Below are 23428 nucleotides of genomic sequence, written 5' to 3' on the forward strand. Positions count from 1 at the left end.
TTTAAGAAAGATGTATTGATACTAACAATTTTATATATACATGTATACTATATCAATATTTTTTATACACACACACACACACACACATATCTATATATATATATCAATTGTTCTCTTTTGGATTTTACATTTCAGTGGGCACAATAAATAATTTAACCAAATGGGATGAGTATCAGAATAGGATAGTGAAATGTGCTTTATAATTACACAGCAGATATATTAATTCTTGTCTAGAGAGTCAGGGAAGGCATCCCTAAGAAGGAACTTTTAAAACGAGATTTGATACATATTTAGTTAGGGGCAATGCAGAGAAGAAGGGTATTAAAGGGTGAAGAAAACATCTGCAAACATCAGGTGGGAAAGCTTGAACAGGCCTTCTGAGAAATGAGGAAAATAAAAGGAGGCAAAAGAAAATAATTAGTATGTAGAGTGTATAGCAAAGAGGATAAAAGTGGCAGAGATGCATCTGGAGATGAGAACAAGATTAGGGGTGATGCATAAATAAACCTATAGGGTCCAAGCAATTAGAATAACAATAAAATGATTCTTTTAAAAAAGAATAGTATCCCCTTTTAATAGAAGCCACATAAATTCACACACACACACACACACACACATATTGCCCAATATAACAGAAATTTGATAAGACTAACCCTGGTTTGTAAGACTTTAGATTCATGGTTTTTATGCACTGTACCTGGTTGAAGATTTTTTAAGCTAAGAAGTAACATGACTAGGTTTGTGATGTAGAAAAATCAACTACTTTAGTAAGAAAAATGGTTTGGAGCAGAGCAAGAGGGAGGTAGGCATCAATTAGGAGACTGCTGCAGTGGTCCAGATAAGACTGATCAATAAAACCAGGGTGCAGCCAGAGAGGTGGAGACAGATGAATGAGGAAGATTATTTCAGAAAAGAAAAGCTGCATATGGTTACTTTAACATCGGGCTTAAAAGTGAGGAACGAGTGAAATATGAATCCCAAGTCTGAAATTTTGGCTACCATAAAAAAATAGATTAAAACAGTCAAATAATTCAGAGATGAAATGGGACACCAAAGAAATAGGCGTAGCCAGCATGTAATGGGAATTGCTATGTATTTGATGGAAGACAACAGAGCAGGTATGGGCTAGTAAAGTACTCAAGTTTCAGAATAATCTTAGGTTTGCAAAAATGCTAGGATTTTTTCAAATTCACAATTTCTATGAATATGTGATCCACTTGTCTGTTTTAAATACTCAATGAACAACCTTCTGTACTAAGATTTTACTTTTAAGATGGGAAAGAGTCAGAAGACATTTATGAAAAAAATTCTAACATTTTCATCAAACTATATGGCCAATGGAGAAGTCCTGTGTGTTTTATATCACTTGAAATTTCAAATCAGTCTATAAAATACATCAATTTCTAAAAAAAATGAAAACATCGTGATTGAAATAGTACCCTCCCAAAGTCATATAAAGAATGATCTCTGAGGTTAAAATTCTCTTTCTCTGAGTGGTCTCTCTGATGACAGAGCCTGTGCATCTGCAAACAATATTATACTGAAGGGAGATAAAATCATTTTAAAATTACAGTATTTATCCTAATCTTATCATTATAATAAGGTCAGAGATTCCTCACATCATCTCTTTGAGTTTAGTGATTTTAAATAAAATCAAAAAGATATTAATATTTTACACTTAAGAACTAGATTAATAGGTTTTTCATTGTTAATGTACTAGAAGTTCAAATTTTGGTAGCATTCTATTCAAAAATATCTTAGAAACACTGTGTTTTGGAAAAGAGATTTTTATCTTTATTTTATTTAAATTTTAATCCCTTAAAATGTGTGTTTAAAATTTTTGAGAATGATGAAGTTGAACTGCTCAATTTCTCCAAAGTGAAAAATAAGGTAACCAAGCAGTCATTGTTCCTGTTATGTCACATGGAGATAAACTGGTATTTGCCAAAATTATTTTTTCTATAACAACAATGCATATTTACAGAACTCTTCTTTTCTACCTCTCTGAAGCTTCACACTGACCAAGATAAAGGAGATGGAAATTTAAAATACATATTAACAGGAGATGGGGCTGGCAGTCTGTTCGTAATAGATGAAAACACAGGAGATATTCATGCTGCAAAGAAATTAGACAGAGAAGAAAAGTCCCTGTACATTCTTCGTGCCAAGGCTATAGACAGAAAGACTGGACGGCAGGTGGAACCTGAATCTGAATTTATCATTAAGATCCATGATATCAACGACAATGAACCAAAATTCACAAAAGACTTATACACTGCCAGTGTTCCTGAAATGTCTGGAGTTGGTAAGTATACGCTAATCCATGTAAACTAACTTTTAATTTTTTTTTTTTTTGCTAAGATACTTATTATGAACATACAGTTATGAGACACGGCCTCTCAAGATAAGAACTGTAACTGAAAACTACTATTTAGTGTTAGCCATCTGACGTCTAATAATTTTCAATGTATGTTTCTTAACATTTCCTGCTATTTTGTAACTGGTATCTAAGGTGATTACTGAGAACAATTACTCCATTGCAGTTCAACCAACGTCTTCACCTCAATTCAACTGTCATTCAAATGGCAGTCAAGTTTAATGTATTTTTGCTTTAAATGAAAGGAATACCAAATAGTGTCAGCAGTTTTGGACAGTTTTGCTTGCATTATTTTGCATAATAACAACTAATGCTTGCACTTGACAAATTTCTTTTGATGGTCTCATTTGATCATTGAAACAACTTAACGTGGGAAGCATGGCAAATAGAACTTTAAATCCCCATTCTGTTAATTAGGAACCCTGGATTCAGAAAGATTAAGCAACTGAATTAAGATCAAATAACCTGGTATCATAACAACAATATTCCAAGTCTTTTTATGTTATTCTAGTTATATTCTACCCATTAATGGTTTATCATGAAGTCTAAAAATAATTGCTTCATTTTTTTAAAGCTGCCAGTGATTTTAGATACTATTTGCTATTATGAAATGTTTTTATCTGTATATGTGACTACATTTAGCTATACTTACATGAAGGGTTTAGCTTTGTTAATGAGACAATAAGAACTGACTCTTAAGTCATAACACATTTCTAAAACTATCCAGTGATATACACTTACATTTTGGGATATGATATAGTATATTATATCCCAAATATGCAACCAATTTTCAAAATTCGGTATTTAGTTGAATATTATTTTAAAGTCAGTTTTAAATACATAACTTTGACATTATTGCAATTAATATAAGTATCAGTCTCAAATAATTTCTTTATGAGGATAAACAAACATATTCACCTATACTGAGTGATTGACGCTAAATGTTTCTTAACTATGTATGACATCTAGCCAGAAGATCCAAGAGTCTGTAAAGTTATTTCCTCCAAACTCAAATGAAATCACATGTCTGAGCAAAGTGCCGTTCTACCTTTTCAGGTATTCATTCCAATAATATGAAAGGGACTTATCAAATTAGACAAGAGTCCTATGAAACCATAAAGTCTAGGATGAAATATGAGTGGTTGTGTTTTCTTTAATATTTTAAAATATCTGTTAGCCTCCTAAAGTTCCATGAAAATTACTGAAGTGGTGCATTACAGGTCGACCAGTGGGCTAATGTAGATGTATACTATGTCTGTGGGCTTACAGCTGAGATGAAGTTACATCTAAAATTATGCTCTTCATTTCCGCTCCCTTTGATGAGCAGTCTAAAGTAGTCTGGTTTTCCAGTTAAAACCCTTTAACCATCACAAAACATTATTGATTTTTTTCTTGTATATATGTCATTTTGTCAGATACTTTGATACAACAGTACAAAAATTTTCACTTATCCTTCTGCAAAAATGTTTGATATACCTATAGGAGTAAAAATTAAAATTAAAAATTCTAATTAAGATGACAGAGATATTTTAATATGATAAATTTTGATAATTATTGATTTAAATTTGAATAACTTTTTAAATTTTCAAAGCATTACTTCAGTTTTAAAAACATAGTATTTATTTATCAGAGCTTATATTTGAACTCAAATAACCTGTATTTTCTGCTATATTATTTTGTGTTATTTAATAGACTATTATCTCTCACTCAGAATATTCTTATAATCTACCTACCTAATTCAAATAGTCTTTCTCATCTGAAATACTAATATAATCTAGATTCTATTAATATTATCAAATGTGTAATAAAATCAGAACTGCACTAAGCATTTCTCTATTTTATTTTTTAAAAACATTTTGCTTATTCAATATCTACTTTAAAATACAGAATACGTAAATTTATACATGGGAAAAGGCTTACAGATCATCTTACCAAAAAATCCTTCATATAAGGCAATCTGTATTTCATTTATATAAACTTTAAATTGTAGGCAGTACAATCTCTGATTATTGCAGAATTGTAGACCTTAAATGTGAGAACCTGGGCTACTGCCAACTGCATTTCTTGCATGTCTACAAATTTCAACAAAACTGAGAATATTATCTGAGAAGCAGCTATATGGCTCTGGTTGCAGATTTTGGTACTAATAAATAAAGATTTAAGAATTATAGGTAAATCTTGATCCTATTTATAGAAGATGGTTATTATTCCTTATTAGTAATATTGGCATTACTACACTAATTGATTGTGTATCTATTTTTAAAAATAAACGTACATATTTATAAATATAATATGTATATGTGAAAGATATTACACTTAATTTAGTTACCTATTTTAGTAAGTAAAAAGTATCCCAGAATATACAGAGGCAACTTATTATTATACTAGTTTTAAAAAGAAAAAAATAGTTAATAAAATGTAAAGATGGCCAGATAATTTTTATACCTCACTATTTTTCTCCACTGCAAACTAGTGATGGTTATTACGCAAAATGTAGTTTGGAAAACTTCTAAGTTTATAGGAGTCTTAGTGACTCCTCAAAAAGCAACATTTTTATTTTATTCTTTTAATTCAAATTTCCCTCTTAGTAAAATCAATCCACATAAGTGTAAGAGAAGGGGGAAACTGCATTTTACTATAAGATTACATTAGATTTTAGATCCATTGTACATATGTGTGTGTGTGTGTGTATGTATACTTTCTAAATAAAAAGTAGATGTATTTATATCCTGAAATTTTATTGTTCTTTTGTAACTCTCCTACCTGATTTAAAGGAAAATAAAGATGAACTTATTATACTTTTATATATTTTTCTCTGCTTTTACCTATGGAAATACCCATTTACAGAGAAATATAACAGTTGTTACTTAGGAATTTGTCAGGCTATGTGTAATCCATATATTAACATTTAAAGCCCATGAACAATCTCATAATAAAGAATTTCTTTCTAAATGAAGTAATAATGTACAATGTTTTAATTCTAAACTTATTATCATTATATTAGTGATTTTAATTTACATCAAAGAATTGAGAAACTACACTTATTAACTTTGGGGGTAAATGAAGTCTAATGGAATAAAATACAAATTCTCTATTCTCATTTTACCCTTCTTTCCAGTGTTACCCTTCAGTGTTCTCCTTTATCCTGTCCCCGTCTCCTTGGTTATTTTTGTCTTAACATATTTGTGTTTTCTTTTTCTCTTTTACCATATCCTCTTCTTGCTTTCTCCTCTGCCCCTGATTCTTTCTGTCAAAATCATAAGTATCATATGTCATATTTCATTTTGGTTCTCTGGATCATGTGTCCCTTCCTCTTATTAGTTAAAATCAAATGACTGAAATGAACTCTTGAAATCTGAAACACATTAAGCCTCTTCTGATCAGAACACATAATCTGGGTGATATATGAGGATACAGAGTGAAAGAAATTGGCATAAACTTTGATTTAGATATTTACAGCAGATGCCTACTTTTTTATGTTTTCCATTTTTTGTGGTCATTATACTGTGAGTAAAGATTATCTATCAACTTTCTATATGTCCATACATTCATCTCCCTCAAGGCAAATTCCTATTGCATAATTTTGGTGATTTCTCATTAACTGGAAATTTCCCCTAACTTCGCAAAAATTTACCCAGTTCCCCTCCCACACCATCCCCTCAACAAGGAGTCTGTCTGTAGATATTCACAGATCACACAAATACTCACAATAAATGCTTCATGTCCTAATCTAGGCTCTTTCGTAGAGGTTCACTGCCTGTACATTCAGTAACTTGTTCAATTATATGTCCAGACAGGACATTTAGCACACTGTTTAGAATGAAGCTTTTTTTTTCAAACTAGTTAGGTCAAATCCCAGTCTATCACCTACTAGATGTGTGATTATGATCAACCTCTGTATGCCCCAAGGTCTACATCCCAGGTTTATCATGAGGATAAAATAATGATTAAAATCAAGTGCTAAGAATTCTGCCTAGTCTACATTAAACATACTGTAAATGTTAGATCTTGTAACGACTTTGCGCTAGAAACTCTGCTGGGCTGTAGAGATAAAATGATGAACAAAAGCAGACATGGCCCCTGCTTTTGGGGAGCTTATATCACACAACACAAAACCAACAAATAAATGACTTAAATTTATCATTTCAGCATCACTATATTTCAGTTGATATTGTTTAATAAAAAAGTAAAATTTTTATTTTAAATTATTTGGGAATATATGAAACATATATAGCTCAGAAAATTTACAGGGATATAAAAATCAAATACCTTTTAGTATGTCTTTATAAACAAATATTTATAAAATTAGTATAAAAGCACATAAACCACTTCCTGTCTAATTTTATTACTAAATAGTACTAACTGTGTAATGTCATTATATTTATGAAAAAAAAATCCATTCCCTAAAGCTGAACACACTAGATATCTCTCTTTTCCTCATTTTGCTATTATGAATAACCATGTCAGTGACATGCTGTCAGCATTTATTATTGTTTAACAACATTCCTAATTATTACCATGATTCTGAAAGGGGAGGGGCAGTATTTTACATGGGTGTTTGTAGCATGTTAGGCACTTTATAGGACTGATTTCTATTCTTTATCGTTTTTTAGGTCAAGTATTTTGGGGTAAGTTCAACTTCACATACCCATTATAAAGAGCAAATGATTAAACCAAATTTAACAACAAAAATAGTATTAAAAGTGTCAGAAAAAGTACAGAGGAGTGCTGTTACCTGTGGACATTATGAAAGGATAGCCACAGTAAAAGAAAAATCAATCTGGAGCAAAAGAAATGCCATAAAATTGATGAATTAACCACTTGCATTTAGCATCTTGCTCAATAATTTATATTTCAAATAACCCTCAACTATGAAAATAATTCTTAATCTAACTAATATAGGTTCACGTAGTTATATGTTATATAAAAATAAATATCAATCAGAAAATCACTTTAGTAGAATTTCTGAACATTATTTTGGGGTGGAAATAACTTTATGAATTTTGCTTCGGTCAAACTTAGACATGAATGGATGTTTTTTAAATGATAAAAGAGTACACCTGGGACCGACCAAGTAAATTGTAGTGTGTCCTCTCACAGGACATATCAATGGTTGCAGCTGAAGTAACAGAGGCCTCAGGAGGAAGAGCTCAAATTCTTATCTTGTGCTAATTTTGAGAAAACATAAAAAAGACTTGCTAAATTCATGTATTGGTATTCAAACACATTGATGAAAAATAAAGCTGTTAGTTTAACCTTAATGTGCAATGTACTGATTTTTAGAATCTGCATGAGTAGTATACATGCAAATTTTGAGAAACGTTCACTACAACTCAATTAGACGAGCCATGAGTATGTAATAGACGCGGGTATTAAAGTAGGTGACAGAGCCAATATGGAAATCACCCTTCCAAAATAATTTTAAAATCTATGTAAGAATCAGAGTCAACATTTTGAAAAATTCTGTGTAATATCCTGGAAAATGTCCTACAAACTCATTTTACACAAGGACTACATGGTAGGCTTTAGTTAATGGTAGTTTTACAATCATGCTTTAAATATTTGTAGAGTTCTAGAAAATAAAAGAAAAGTCCATAAATATATTATATCTTGTATAAATATATATTTTATATATATTTTATATATATTTTATACATTTTATATAAATATTTTATATATATTTATATATATTAGTTCCTGAAGCTAGCTCCTTTAAAGCTCTCTTATCCTTTAAAAAATAATGTGTGGCAAAGTTAAGGAAAAATAGTTTAATATTTGCAAAATAAAATTAAACCAAGAATAATGTTAAATTATAGTATTGCATGTGATGCAACTATAAACTTTCTTAACTTTGGGGGGTATATTTGCTGACTTACATATGTGTAGCAAATAATAATACATAGCATGTCAATAGGTACAATTATATATGACTATGTTAAGTACATTTCAAAGAGAGGCACAGACACTTAATAGTCATATATATCTTACACACCAAAAATTTTGGCAGTCAATTTTATATCTTTTGTTTGTTTCTTCATAAAAACAGAGCCTCTTTATTTTCACTCAACTTACTGTACATAGTTAATTTATCAGAATAAAAAGCAGCAGGAGTGCTTTCAATGTTGAGTTTATCTTTGAATATACATTTCCAGTTAGCAATAAATGCATTAATTAAAAATTGCACATGCATTGTATATTCAGTGAAAAAGTGCTGTCCATCACAGTATTTTCAACCAATTAACGGAGCAGTGCATTTATCTCATTACATTCATCCTTATGATAAAATTTGTTTTTGGATTTTTTTTTTAGATAGCTCAAACAATATTAAGGAGTATTTAAATTAAAAAAAAATAAAAGAGATAAGTGATATTTTTTGAGTAATATAATTAAAACAAATTTCTTGAAATTTATACCATGGTCTAACACACCACACTCCCAGTAATATATTTTCAGAAAGATAGCTTCAAATTTATACATATTTAAGTGTCTGTGTTTGGGTGGGGATTCATGTAGGTACATCTGTCATACAAGTGACTGCAACAGATGCTGATGACGCCAACTATGGAAATAGTGCGAAAGTGGTCTACAGCATATTACAAGGACAGCCATATTTTTCAGTGGACCCAGAATCAGGTAACAACATGTAATAGTTGGTATCTTTCTCATTACATAATACATCTGGATGCATTATTAATTTCTATATTTAAAAAGCTATCTATTAAGCATCATGTTTTATTTATTCCTTATGGTTATTCCATGGAAACAAAAGCAAATTTCCTATTGTTTGAAAATATTTGAATCCTTAGCTCTTTAGATCATTATTTATTGAGTTTAAATTTATGACACTAAATACAAAATTTTAGAGAATCAATAAATTATATATCTTAGGAAATACTCCATATCTGAAGAATGTGACCATTGTCAAAATTAAACAAGCTTATTCATCTAAAGACTTTTGACTGAGGTTGATTTTTTAAATCAAATGGATAATTAAATTGATTTAGCAAAATTCATTCCCTGAACAATAGCCAATGGAAGAATTTTTTTTTTCTGTTCTGTGAGTTATGTTAAATTGGTTAAATTGGTTATGGACTGAAAGGCTTATTGAGGTACACTGGCATGTTATCATCTGTTTGTTCTGGTTAACTTCTGAAAAATGGGTCTTGCATGGCTTAATTTTAAAAGCCAGTGATTAAGTTGTAAAATATCTTTCTACTTTTTCCAAAAGGTATAATAAAAACTGCATTACCAGACATGAGCAGAGAAAACAGAGAGCATTACCAAGTGGTCATACAAGCCAAAGACATGGGTGGCCAGATGGGAGGCCTTTCTGGAACCACCACAGTGAACATCACTCTGACAGACGTCAACAACAATCCTCCTCGATTTCCCCAGAGTAAGGAAGGTTTCAGTAATCTCAGTGGAGAGCTTCTCAAACACGTTACGAACAGTCTAACACTTTTACTAGTATTTTCATTACTGATTTATGCATAAAGACAAATCTACAACCCCTCCCCCCACAGAATATGACGATTTCCCACATATTAAAAGTGACTTTCATCATTTTTATCATGATCGCTCTCATCATTGAGTAGGTAGTGGAGAAAACAAGGAAATGAGGTTCTTTTTGGCAACTTTAATCTTCTTCTAACTTTTGAAGAGTTATAACACTTTCTAGACTACCTATCCCAATATTTCCTATGATCATCTGGCTCTTTTTCTTATCTCTTTCCTAGTTAGGAGTGTAGACTCCCTAGTCTGATTTAATCTGGCTTTAAATCTCACATCTGTCACTTGTCTTGCCTCAGCTCTCTTGTTTGTACTTAAGAATTATAATCTCTTATTTATTCAGTTCTAAAACACAGGCTTGTTGATGTTTTAACATCTCTGAAATCAGATACTACATTAAACTCAATATATATTGATTTAATTAGCCACACTTCTCTCCCTTCTTAGTGGCCCACAGTATCATGGTATTCCTTGGTTGTGGTCACATCTCAGATATGTTAAAGTTTGCTGGTATCTGCCATCTACTTGTGAAGATTGAATCAGTCAATAGCCTTTCAGTTGTCACCATTTGGGGCATGTATGTTAAACCATGAATTCGTTGCATGCCATGAGATCCTACATAAACAGACTCTCATCATTTGCTGAAAATGTTTCCATTTTGCAGCAAGTAAAAGTTTCAGGCGCTCTATCTTGGAATACCTAGTTAAGGGAAGGGCCCTCAAACTTAAATTTATAGCATTGATTCCAACAGAGAAAAGCATTTTCTCAGGCTAATCAAATTTGAAATACTTGATGATACAGCTCCGGATGGTGGACATACGATAAATGTTAAAAAAAATTAAGTTTTCTGAGAATATGAATAATAAGCCTAACTAAATAAATCTAAACTTTGCATTCTATTTCCTTAAATATAAACTGAAAGAATATGATTTGATGCATTAAATGACCTGTCACTCTATTATTCTATGATCTACTATAATCTTAGCAGAAAGTTTGAAACTGTAATAGCAATAGTAAAAATGTCCTTGAAGTAAGAAGTGCGATGAGCATATTCAAGACATAATTTCATCTAATCTTCATAACAAACCTAAGAGTTAATTGCTATCATTTTATATTATAGATGTGGAAATCAAGGGTTAGAGAATTTAACTAACTTGCCCAGTGATGAGAATTCAAATTCAGGGTAGTCTGATTTAGAAGTCCATCTTCTTAATCACCAAGCAAATTGGAAAGAGAATAGACTTTGAAGTCAGAGAGACTTAGTTTTGCCTTCTGCTTTCCCCAATATTATGGGATGATTTCCTTGAGCCCTATCTCTGAGGTCCTATGAGGACTAATATTAGATTAAATAAATTAACAGGGATGGCCATTGGCCTTATGTAGATTTCAGCACACTTGAAAAACATTTCTAACTTTCCTTAACATTTTTTGTAATAGTTTCCTATCATCTCTTGAATAAATAATCACAAACTAAAATGTCTTCATGAACAGCAAAATGCAATATAATGATTAGCTGAAATTGCAGGAAACAGAACATTTATATCCCAGTTAAAGACTTAAACAAGCAAAAAAAGAAGTTGCTGTGTATGGATTTATTTTTTTTTCTATTCTTGAGTTAGAATATAGGAATAAATACATGTTATTTAAATAATTTAGTATATGTAAAACTGTAATGACAACGTTGAAAGTTTCAGACAAGCAGTAAATTATTGTTTTACTTGCCCTCTTAAGTCAGAAGTTCTGGATTCTAATATCAGGACTACCATCTATTATCTAAATAACCTCGAGACATTCACTTAATCTTCCTGGAACATATATTTCTCATTTACAAAATGAGAGTGTTCTGCCTTTATAAATTATTTTTCCAGCTTAATAAATCTATAATTTTGACAGCTTACAATTCAATATGATGAAAAACTCAATTTGAAATTAATTTATTTATGTGAAAAAGGCAGAGGAAATGAAAGATTTTGTTATCTAAAGATGCAATGTCAAAACAGGTGTGATTTAATTTTCAGGTACGTATCAATTTCATTCTCCTGAGTCTGTACCTCTTGGAACTCATCTTGGAAGGATAAAAGCCAATGACCCTGATGTGGGGGAAAATGCTGAGATGGAATACAGCATTGCTGAAGGAGATGGAGCAGACATGTTCGATGTCATCACTGACAAGGATACACAGGAAGGGATTATAACTGTCAAACAGGTTTCTTCTCACTGTCTTCATTTTTTCATTGAGTGCTTTATAGTTTATTTTTGCTTTTCAGGGAAGAAAAGCCTAGGATTTATTTCTCTCATCCTTAACATGCTGTCTACCCTTCATCTAATTGGGAAAGTTGTGATTTCATTTCAAATAAGCTAGGCATCTTCATCATTGACACTTACAAACTGTTATAAAACCTTAACTATTTGTGCTTATAGTAGACAACAATCAAACTAAGATTAGATAATCTTGAAAGTTTTTGTTTTATATTTCTCCATGGCAGAAAAAATAGGCATGCAACCATCACATTATTTCATGTACTTTTCAAAATATTTAAATTGTTAAGTGTTATGGTCTATTCAAATAGATGAAGGCTGGAGATGCTATGTGTTTTACGTTGAATTTCTTGATTTTTAATGCAGTGTGGGAGAACACTATAAAATGTAACATAGAATAATCTAGCTAAATATTGAAATTTCCCTGCTTTCATTCACATCTTGCTTTCCACAGTGTTCAGTTTAATAAATTTTTTTTTCTTTTTAAAACACCAGTTTTAGAAATGTAAGGGCTAAGGAAGAAACATATAAATAGTTTACTAAATCTCAACTTTATATGCTGATTTTAAGTTTGTATAACTTTAATAATAACAATAATAGAAATAAATTAATAAGCTATGTATTTATTAGATAATACTTCATTTAGCTATGACCACCAAAATGTAAAATGCATTACTAAGTGGGAATCAACCTTATAGTGTTTACTATTATATTAAATTACTCCTTATAAATAAATGTAAGGCAAAAAAAATTTTACTAATTTATTTGATATACTCATGAGGCAATAAGTGGGAAAGTTATTCAGTCAGAATTATTGGTATTGTTATGAGAGGTGGTTATTAAATTTTGAAACAGTCTTCCATTGTTATGTCTGCTCTGTGATACTAATTTTTCTTATTTCCTTCAACTTCAGAATTTAGATTTTGAAAACAAAATGCTGTACACTTTAAGAGTGGATGCAAGTAACACTCATCCTGATCCACGATTCCTACACCTGGGACCTTTTAAAGACACAGCTGTGGTCAAAATATCTGTGGAAGACATAGACGAGCCTCCTGTGTTCACTAAAATTTTTTACTTGATAGAAGTTGATGAAGATGTTAAGGAGGGCAGCATCATTGGACAGGTTACAGCATATGACCCAGATGCCATGAACAATTTAATAAAGTAAGTACTTTGAGAAAACCTAAGTTTGCAGAAAAATAATAATCTTCTCGCTATTTACAAGCTGTGTGAAAAGAAAAAAAAAGGTTCAACGTATGATCAAGTACAGTAATAAGACCAAACACTTCTATGGCACAGACTCTTAGTGGGGCTGCATTCTAAGTGCTCTGGAAATATTATTTCATTTGACTCTTATCACAGTCTACAAGGTAGTTCCTATTATATCTTTCTGCAGATAAGACTAAGACACTGAACATTTAAATAACTTGCCAAACAGTCACTAGCAAAGCTTGGTTTGAGAATCAGGCTGTCTGGCTCCAGAGTCCATAATTTTAATCCCTTAGCTATTGATGTGTTTCTTGTCTCATTGTCCTTCTTGGATAAATCGCAGTTCATGTAATAAGTGATCTAAACAAATAAATTAGAACAAAATACTCTACTTGAAAAGCTATTAAGAGATACCTTGAAAATTGTTGAAATATCTTCGTTTGAAAATAGTCACTAGGCATACTGAATATCAAAATTTTGGAGAAACAAAATGTCGTTTACCTTCTAATAACACAGAGGATTGGTAAAGAGAGTAATGGTACTTAAGAATGGTAAAACTATTAAAAATTAATGTAGTATTGAATACTATAGGGTAATACTTTCCCAAAATTTGAATATTGTAGTAATTTCAAAGCTTTCAAATATGCCATAAATATTTAAATAATTTCTATACATGGTGCTTAAGGAGAATATAAATACATAAATAGATGAATAGGATGGGTGGATGAAGATGGATAGCTATACCAATGAAGACACAGAGGCTAAAGAGACAGATAACATATTGACATACTGTCTATTAATGGGTGGCTAGTAAGATGCCTAAAATTCTGCTTTTTTTAAATTTTTTTAATTAAGGAAAATAAATGGTTAAATTATTATTGGGAATGCCCAAATTTCCTAGAATTTATGTCAGACTATCACAGATAAAAAAATTAATGAGCACAATACTGAATATATAATTATTAAATTTAGTTTAAGATGTAATTACTCCTCAAGTGTTAATTTACAACACAACATTTGTTGTTCTAAATATATTCTAATGAATATTTCATTTGTTGGTTGATAAATATATTATAAAAATAATGGTTCATAAAATTTTAATCTGCAGTTAATACTCAGAGTTTAGCTTGAAATATTTGGTTAGTGTTAGGTTAATTAGAATGGAATTCACTTAACTTTCTCTTTTTAATAAATGTCTGGGTTCAAATTATATATTTTATATATTGTTCAACATTAATTTAAAAACATGAGTATGATAATCCCAATGCACAGAAAATTATTTTACTCTCACAATTTTGTATCAGCATACATAAAATATATTAATTTAAAATCCACAAATTGTATTAAACAAAACTCCTAAAATGAAAATGAAATGAATAAGTAATCTAGTTTTCTAGTAGTAAAATATATATATATATATATATTTATGCGTGTGTATATATATATATTTTTTTGCATTTATACACTAATTTGACTGGCATAAGTGGTACAAAGCTGAGACCGAAGAACAAAATTATATAAAAAGCAAACTATGTCCCTCAGAATTTGGTCTAGTTTTTCTTCATTTAATCTGTTGCCCACAACAGAACTGTTGCCCAGTTTTACTGAGATATAATTGACATTCAGTAACGTACAAGTTTGAAGTGCACAGCATAATGATTTGACTGACTTACATACATCATGAAATGATTACTATAATAAGTTTAGTAAACATCCATCATCTCATATAAATACAAAATTAAAGAAATAAAAAAATGTTTTTCTTGTGATGAGAACATTTAGGACTTACACTTTTGACAATTTCCACATATAACATATAGCAGTGTTAATTATATTTATCATGTTGTACATTATATCACCAGTACTTATTTATCTTAATTTGTTGATCTCTGAAGTACAGACAGCTTTTAGCAACCCAGTATTTTTACTCCCCACCCCTCCATGTTTACTGTATATGACATCATCTTTTGTAACTTTAAGTTTTGTGTATCACTTAACTACTTATTGTGTATGTGGGTGATTTTACTACTTTTGTCTTTTAACCTTCCTACTAGCTTTACATGTGATTTACCACCTTTATTGTATACTTGTCTTTACCAATGAGATTTTTCCTTTTGTAATGTTCATATTTCTAGTTCTGGCCTTTTCTTTTTTACTTAGAGAAGTCCCTTTAAATTTTCTTGTAAAGCTGGTTTGGTAGTGCTGAATTCTTTAGTTTTTGCTCACCCATAAAAATTTTGACGTCTCTCTCAAATTTGAATAAAAACCTTGCCAGGTAGAGTATTCTTGATGGTAGGTTTTTCTCTTTATCACTTTAAATATATTGTGTCCCTCCCTCTGGCCTGCAGAGTTTATGTTGCAAAGTTTATTGATAGCTTTATGGGAGTTCCTTTGTATGGAACTTGTTTTTCCTTTTCCTTGCTGTTTTTTTTTTATTTTTTTAATTTTTAAAATTTTTATTGAAGTGTAGTTGATTTACAGTGTTACTTTCAGGTGTACAGCAAAGAGATTCAGTTAGACATAATCTTTGTTGCTTTTAATATTCTCTCTTTATCTTTAATTTTTGCCATTTTAATTAAAATATGTCTTGGTGTGGTCCCCACTTCGAGATTATTCTATTTTGGACTCTGTACTTTCTGGCTTGGATGCCTGTTTCCTTTCTCAGGTTCGGGAAATTTTGAATATATTATTCTATATACAATGTGCATTTCTGCACTCATAGAGGATTTTTCAGCCATGTTTTGTGGTTTTATGTCTACACATCAAAAACATATTTTATATTTTTTATTGCTTTATTACCCTGGCAAGTACCACCAGAACAATGTTAAACAGAACTGACAAGAGCAGAAGTTCTTGCCTTCTTCCTTGTCTTATGAAGAAAACAGTTTTTCATCACTAAATATGATGCTATTTCTGCTTTTGTATTTAAAGTATGTTTCTTATAAGAAGGATATAGTTATGTTTTGCTTCACTGCACAATCTAACAAGCTGTGACTTTTGACTGTGATGTTTAGACCATGTACATTTAAAGTGACTATTGATACTGTTTAGTTTATCATATTGCTATTTGTTTCATTATTGTTCTTTTTTCTCCTTCTTAATTTTTGCCTTATTTGAATTAATACTTCATAGTATTTTGCAGTCCTTTTATTTCCTTATTCTTATGCTATCGTTATTTTTTGCTGGGTAAAGAATTTTAAATTGATAGTAGTTGTTTTCTCCAGCTATAATAGTAAAGATTTTGCACTGTCTTTATCTATTTTCCTTTTTGTAAATTAGTTTTTCCTTATGACGCATTTAAATTCAGTCACCAGTTTTAAGCAATTTGATTATTATGTGATTTTCTTTAATATGCTTCATATATTTTGTACTTTAAGTTATTAACCTTCTTGGATCTGTGTGTTTATGGCTTGTCTCAAACTTGGGAAATTTTCAACCACTGCTTCTTCAGTATTTTTTGCCCTACCTTCCTCTCTTTCAAATCATTTAATTTTAGTTATATTAGGTCTCTTGAAAGTGTAACAGCTCACTGGTGCTGTTTATTTATTTATTTTTTAGCCTTATTTTTCCCCTCTTAGTCAGTTTAAATAGTTCCCATCCATCTTACTTTTCAAGTTTAATCATCTTTTTTTCCTGCAATATTTAACCTGCTTTAATTCCATCCAAGTATAATTTTTAACTGTAGTAGTAGACTGTATTTTCTTCTCTAGAAGTTCTGTGAAGGACACTATCTACATCTATATCTGTATCTATATACCTATATCTATTTATCTATCTATATTATTTCCTTATTCTTTCCTCTAAGTAAACATACAGAGTTATTTAAAATAACATCTTAAATATCATTTTCAGATAACTGTCAACTGCATCATTTCTGGGTTAGTTTCAATTGACAGATTTTTCTTTTCAGTCACATTTCCTGTTTTCTGCATGCCTATGATTTGTGATTGGATGATAAATACTGCGTTTTTACTGTGTTTAGTGTGGGGCAGCTTTGCATTTTCATAAATACTCTTGAGCTGTGTTTAGATGTGTGGCTAAGTTACTTGAAACAGCTTAATCCTTTTGACCCTTGCTTTAGCAGCCTTTTGTCTAGAACTAATTTTTCTCCAGAAGTCAGGTGTGATGTTTCTGAATAATCTACCAAAGCCCAATGAGTTATGGGTTTTTCTACTTTGGCTGGTGGGAACTAGAACTGTTTCAGATGCATGCCAGTTCAGTGTTGCTCCCTCAGGCCCTTACAGTTGGTTATATCTGTGGCTTCATTTTATCTGCTCCCATGCATGTTCTGATCAGTACTCAGCTGAAGAGTTGAGTAGAGTCCTCTTTAAATTGCTGTAGTTCTGTCTCTGTGAAGCTCTATCCTCTGAAGTTCTCTGCCCAGCAAATTTTAGCTACCTTGGTCTCCCTTGGACCTCAGCACCATTTCCTGAACTCAGGGGTTTGACAGACTCCATCTGGGCTCCCACTTCCTGCATTATACTCTACAAATCCTCTCAAGGAGCAGTCAGTTTTAGGAATCACATTGCTTCTTCCTCTTTTCTCAGAAATTACCCTCTCTGTCTCCTGATATCTAATGCTGCAAAAATAGTTTCATATATTTCATCTAGTTTTTAGTGGCTTTTTTTTGGGGGGGGATGATAAATCCAACCCCTTTTATTTTATATTTGAAGAGGATATTCAAAATATCATTTCAAACATGTTTTTGATTATATAATTGTAGCCATTTATTTTAGAGAAAATGGACTGCACAAGTAATTTTGTAGCAAATAAGACATGTATAATTCTCCCCTTAGTAGATACTCCAGTGCTATTTTATTCTACTTGCATCAAATATTTCAACTTTCAATTTATTAATTTCCTATTTTTTATTAAGTAGAGCTTATATAATACACATATAGGTTTATGTATTTTATCAATTATGAATATTTGCTAATGTCATTAAACTTCTTAATAAACTTCCATTGTACAGATAACATACTAAAATGTAGGTAATGCATCACTGATGAGAATTACATTTTTTGGTGTGTGTATATATACCTCCTTCTCTATATCTGATAATTTCCTTAGGATGTAATTTTAAGAGAAAAAATTTTTAGTCAAAGACTAACAGTAAAACTTGCAATCTTACTTTACGGTCTATAAAAGTGGCTGGTACATTTTTAAGTTTATAGCTCTCCCAGAAATACTTGCTTTTTACAGGGTACTCAAGTCTTGAAAAAACAATGCGCAGCAGTTTTACTTATAAAATCTCAAGAATTATAACAAAGGGAGGAAAATATTTGGAGAACAAATGAATCACAAATTATATTCCTAAAATTATACTGCCAAGTCTGCCAAAATACAAGGCAATGCTTGAAAATATAATACATAAGCTTATTTCTGTTAGTATAAAAGTGTATGTAAAAAAAACCTTTAGATTTTCAATTGTAATTGTGAAAAACCATCAATAATTCAACAAGGAGACAACATTGGACTATTTCATTCTTGTTTGCTCTGATAGCATTTAGGACGATGACTGATCCCCAGAACAGAAACAGGCTATGATAAGCATCATGGAGAAACATTTTCCAGGGAAAATTTGGGAAGTAATTTTCACCACACCCCCCGCCACCAAGTAAATCTGTTCATCACATTTTCTGACATACATCTGCCACTTGCAACATGACATTATGGTTACAATTAGCAGCTGTTGTCAGCTCCGCTTCACCTCATTAGTAATCATGGATTTCCCAAGTTATAGGGTTGATTATAGCTTTGCAGGTTCTGAAATAACATGCTGCCTCATTTCACACCTATTTTATGCTCAACATATTTAAAGTTCAACAAATTTTAGAAGAAATCATTTTTACTGAAATCAAATAGAGAAGTAAGTACAAAACAAACTTGCTGGTGAGAAATTCAGTTTAAGCCACAATAAAATGTACATGATTCCACCATAAGCTGGAATAAGTAAGTGCCTTTGTATATATCAGTACTTTCTTAATATTTGCTTGATTTTATTACACAGAGTAAAATAACAGTAATTTTAAAATCATATCACTAATAGTTGCAAAAAAATAAAAACACTTGAACTTTTAGTTCAAGCATTATATAGCCATATTCCCTTTTTAAAGGGGAATGACAATTTCATATTTCATAGCTAGAAAAGTATTTCTGGAAAGCAGTAGCTAGAAATAAATAAGCAGACTCATGGCCTAATTGTACTGATTTAGTGGAAGATGTAGCTGGAATTCAGGAAAGAAAAAGGAAAAGGAATGCCATCTTTGACAAACTCCTGCATATTACTGATTCATCCTGGGGTCTGTAATTTAATATACATATTTTCTCATATTAGGTGAAAATACAGGGATCCACAATGTGTTTGATTCTTAATAGTAGAACATTAAAAACAAAACAAAACAGAAAAACAACTAGACCCAGAGTTCACCTGTCAGTTTAGCTCTCTTGCGATCTTTTTACATTGTCATTTTTACTGCCTATATGATTGGATCCAGTCTCTGCAAAAGGTATTCATTGAAAAAATTAGCTAATAATCTTTTGAAAAAATATATTGTTCAAAATTCAATGTAATGAGATCAATAAAATGTTGTTTTAATAAGCCATTTGCTGGTACATGGAGATAGCTTTGTCCTGCATTAAGTGTTCATCAGCCTCTTTCTGGTCATTTGTTGCAATCCAGTGTATTTATTATTAATAGGTAAACCAGAACATCCTATTCTGTGTTGAAAATAGAACATTGGTTGCTATATAAAAGAAAATTATTTCTGAGCTCTGAAAAACTGCAAGACATCATTTGCAGTAGAGCAAATTTCTGAATACAGATCCGGAAGTTTACAGTGTTACTGTTAAAGTGAACTATTAATAAATCATCAAAGCGATTCTCCTTCATTAATTCTTAACTTGAAAACAGTTCCTTTCAAAGTTGAACCTAAGAGTAGTGCAGCCAAAAACACCAACCTACTTTAATCCCACATAAGCTCCAAGTGAGTCAAAGCTAGATTTGCATAATGTTACAATTGTTCACTATTCCTCAATCATAGAAACCCCCAAACTAATCTCTAGGGCAAGCAGCAATGAGCACAAAGCAATTTTTATTTTCCTCTTTGGTCTTTGATGCAAATGGCAGGAAGAAATCCAAGATCTATTCTGTAATAAGCAGATAATGGTTAACTATTGACCTTTCAACAATGGAGATAAAGATATACAACTAAATATTATTAATTGAGTTCCATTCAGCACATAGTTTCATTCTTTGTGTTCCTTTTAGGATTATGTGTACTCAAAATCAGAATCTGGTACAGATACTTTAGGAAAAGAATTTTAATGGTCCAGTGACTTTGTTAGCCCACATTAGGAATTAAACTGTAGGAAGATTGAAACCTAGAGATAGGAAACACTATATTTTGTTTCATTTTAGCATTATTTAGGCAATAGAAATTAAAAAGAGAAAATGTCATTATGATTTTCATCCTTGATTTTAGTACATTAATGGATTATTTTAAAGATAAGAACTATCTCAGATCCTTGTCGACGATTTCTTAGTTAAAACCCAACATAACTTTTGCTTCTGGAAATAAATGTATATACACACCATTATGCATTTTAATATTTTTTTATATCCAAGTTTTTAAATTATCCTCTATTTACTTAGGATTTTGCACCCCAGAAAGATGGTTACTCTTGGACAGAGACTGTATGTCATATGAGTTTTTTAAAAATCCCCTCTTTTTTAGAACAAGCATGTAGAAAAAATTATAATCACAATTATTGCAAAAGTGGCAGAATACTGCCGTTTCCGTGTAGCTTCACTGTCCACTGCATAACATTTCCGAAGGACAACAAGAAGGTGACTGAGCTGGTTTCATATTTATGGGAGAAAAGTACAGAAAGAAATCCGAGACCAACTATGCAGAAGTTTTAGCGATTCTACCTTTAAGATGAAACCCAATATATATATTTTCCACATGCCCAAAGACTCACTTTGAAGCAGTATTTATGAGTCAAAAACAATAATTTCATAAAGTTTAGTAGAAAATAAATTAGGTAAGCACATCATATACTATATAAAATTGTTAAAATTATTTTTGAAATCTGAGTTTACTAATGGATCCCTTAAGTTAAGCATAGTTCTTTTAACAATAGACTGTTACATGTTCTTTATTAAAATGACCCACAAAAAAAAAATCACAGAATTTGGATAAATGTATTTTCATCCAATATTTTAAAAATTGCCAATGTTTCACAATGTTTAGAAACCTAGATATCTATTTCTTATTTTTGTCAAAATCAGTGCCTGATAGTGGCTATATCACAGATTTATAACAGCAGTTAATTCCTTAGTTCACCAGATTAAAAAGAAGTTCATTTACTAAGTGTCTTTAATAGATACTCAGAAAAGTAAGGATGATACCAGATGCTAATTAGTTGTTCTCTGTCATTATTATTCCTTTAACTGTCCTTATTCTAACCAGCTTGTCCCATGCTATGCAAAGCCTTGTCTATGGACTTTACTACTGGGATTCACCTAACAGTCTGTTAGAAATGCAGAATGACCATTCCCACACTAGACCTACTGAATCAGTATCTGTTTTTACCAAGAGTCCCATGTGATTCATATAAACAGTAACATTTGAGACACACTAAGTGTCCCACGTGGCTCAATTAAACACTCCGCAGCAGAAACCTTAAACATGCAAGAACGGTAGCTAGTACAGCCTATCATGGCCTGATGCAACTAAAGGATTTTCATACAAGCTAGAATTTTACTTTTCTGCTTCTTCTTCCACTTTTAAGAGTTCTTATGATTAGTTTAGGCCCACGTACATAATCAAGATTAATCTCAAATCTCAGTATCTTTAGCTTTAATCATACCTGCAAAGTTACTTTTACCACATGAAGTAACATATTCACAGGTTCCAGGGATTAGGAAATGGACGTTCTTTGGAGGGGGATGGGCAATATTTTGCCAACTACTGAATGGTACAAAGTTTATGGTGACATCTTTCACATTCAGCCTTGATGAGAAAGAGTCACATAATTCTGTAGACCTTTGTCACTTCAGTTTTTATCTGAAATAGGTTGAAGGGAGAGATTGGAGGAAGACCTCTGATTCAGCTGAGATGATCCTTGAAGAGAACCATTCAAGAGCCATGTATTTTACAACAGCTTCTGCATATTCATTTATAATCATAAGGACTCTATGGATACATGCTTTTATGTGTTTTTTCAACTTAATTTCCATTTAAGCCAATGCAAATGATAAAGTGACAATTAAAAACTCACTTAAAATCTCCCACAAGGATTTACAAGTATAAATAATAACTCCAAACCACATATAATCATAGAATAGTAATAATGAAAATGGTCAAATTTATCAAATTGTCTAAATGAGAATTACATTATATCAGAAAATGCAGTATTTTACTTGTCACATTTATCAGACCATTGTGTGAACTACCTATAACTTTAAGATATGGCAGATGAACTATAATCTTAAAACAAGGCTTAGACTTATGAGTCTTTTCTGCTAGATACTCTGTTGATCGGCATACTGATATGGACCGGATTTTCAGTATTCACTCAGAAAATGGCTCTATTTTCACTTTGAAGCCTCTTGACCGGGAATCAACTCCTTGGCACAACATCACTATTACAGCCACAGAAATAAGTAAGTTGGAAATACATCTATCTGAACACATTATTTTTCTCCAAAGTAGTAAAATAATAGCATTAAGTAGGCTTGTTTTCTTGACTGGAATGATTTTACTAATAGCAAGGTCTGAGAGAAATGATTTAGAGTGTGTTGGATTTTTCAATTATTTTAATGATTATCAAATATTCATTTATTTTAAACTTGATTTTCTTTTATACCTTACTGTAGGATAAAAATATAATTTAACCTCATCCAAATAGGCAGTCTAAGAAAATTATCTCTTATAGATAATATTCATTCTCAATTATATTCTCCTCTTTTTATCATGCTTTTCATCTGAACCACATAAGAAGCTGAGATATCCATCAGCAACCCAATCAAGACGTGCATACCACAGAAATGATCTGTTGCTAAGT

At 31.2% G+C, this 23428-nt stretch overlaps 1 protein-coding gene across 1 annotated transcript in view; it reads left to right on the forward strand.

Moving 5' to 3' along the window:
* The window catches only part of CDH9 (cadherin 9), a 73483-nt gene that overhangs the window by 41634 nt on the left and 8421 nt on the right, over positions 1–23428 (forward strand). Inside the window, exons 2-7 of the mRNA XM_015235413.3 lie at positions 2011–2305; positions 8891–9010; positions 9606–9773; positions 11905–12092; positions 13059–13312; positions 22891–23027. Of these exons, the coding sequence (XP_015090899.1) occupies positions 2011–2305; positions 8891–9010; positions 9606–9773; positions 11905–12092; positions 13059–13312; positions 22891–23027 (1162 nt within the window). The remainder of the gene's footprint in view (positions 1–2010; positions 2306–8890; positions 9011–9605; positions 9774–11904; positions 12093–13058; positions 13313–22890; positions 23028–23428) is intronic.

This window comes from Vicugna pacos, chromosome 3 (assembly GCF_048564905.1).
Source record: "Vicugna pacos chromosome 3, VicPac4, whole genome shotgun sequence".
NCBI lineage: Eukaryota > Metazoa > Chordata > Mammalia > Artiodactyla > Camelidae > Vicugna > Vicugna pacos.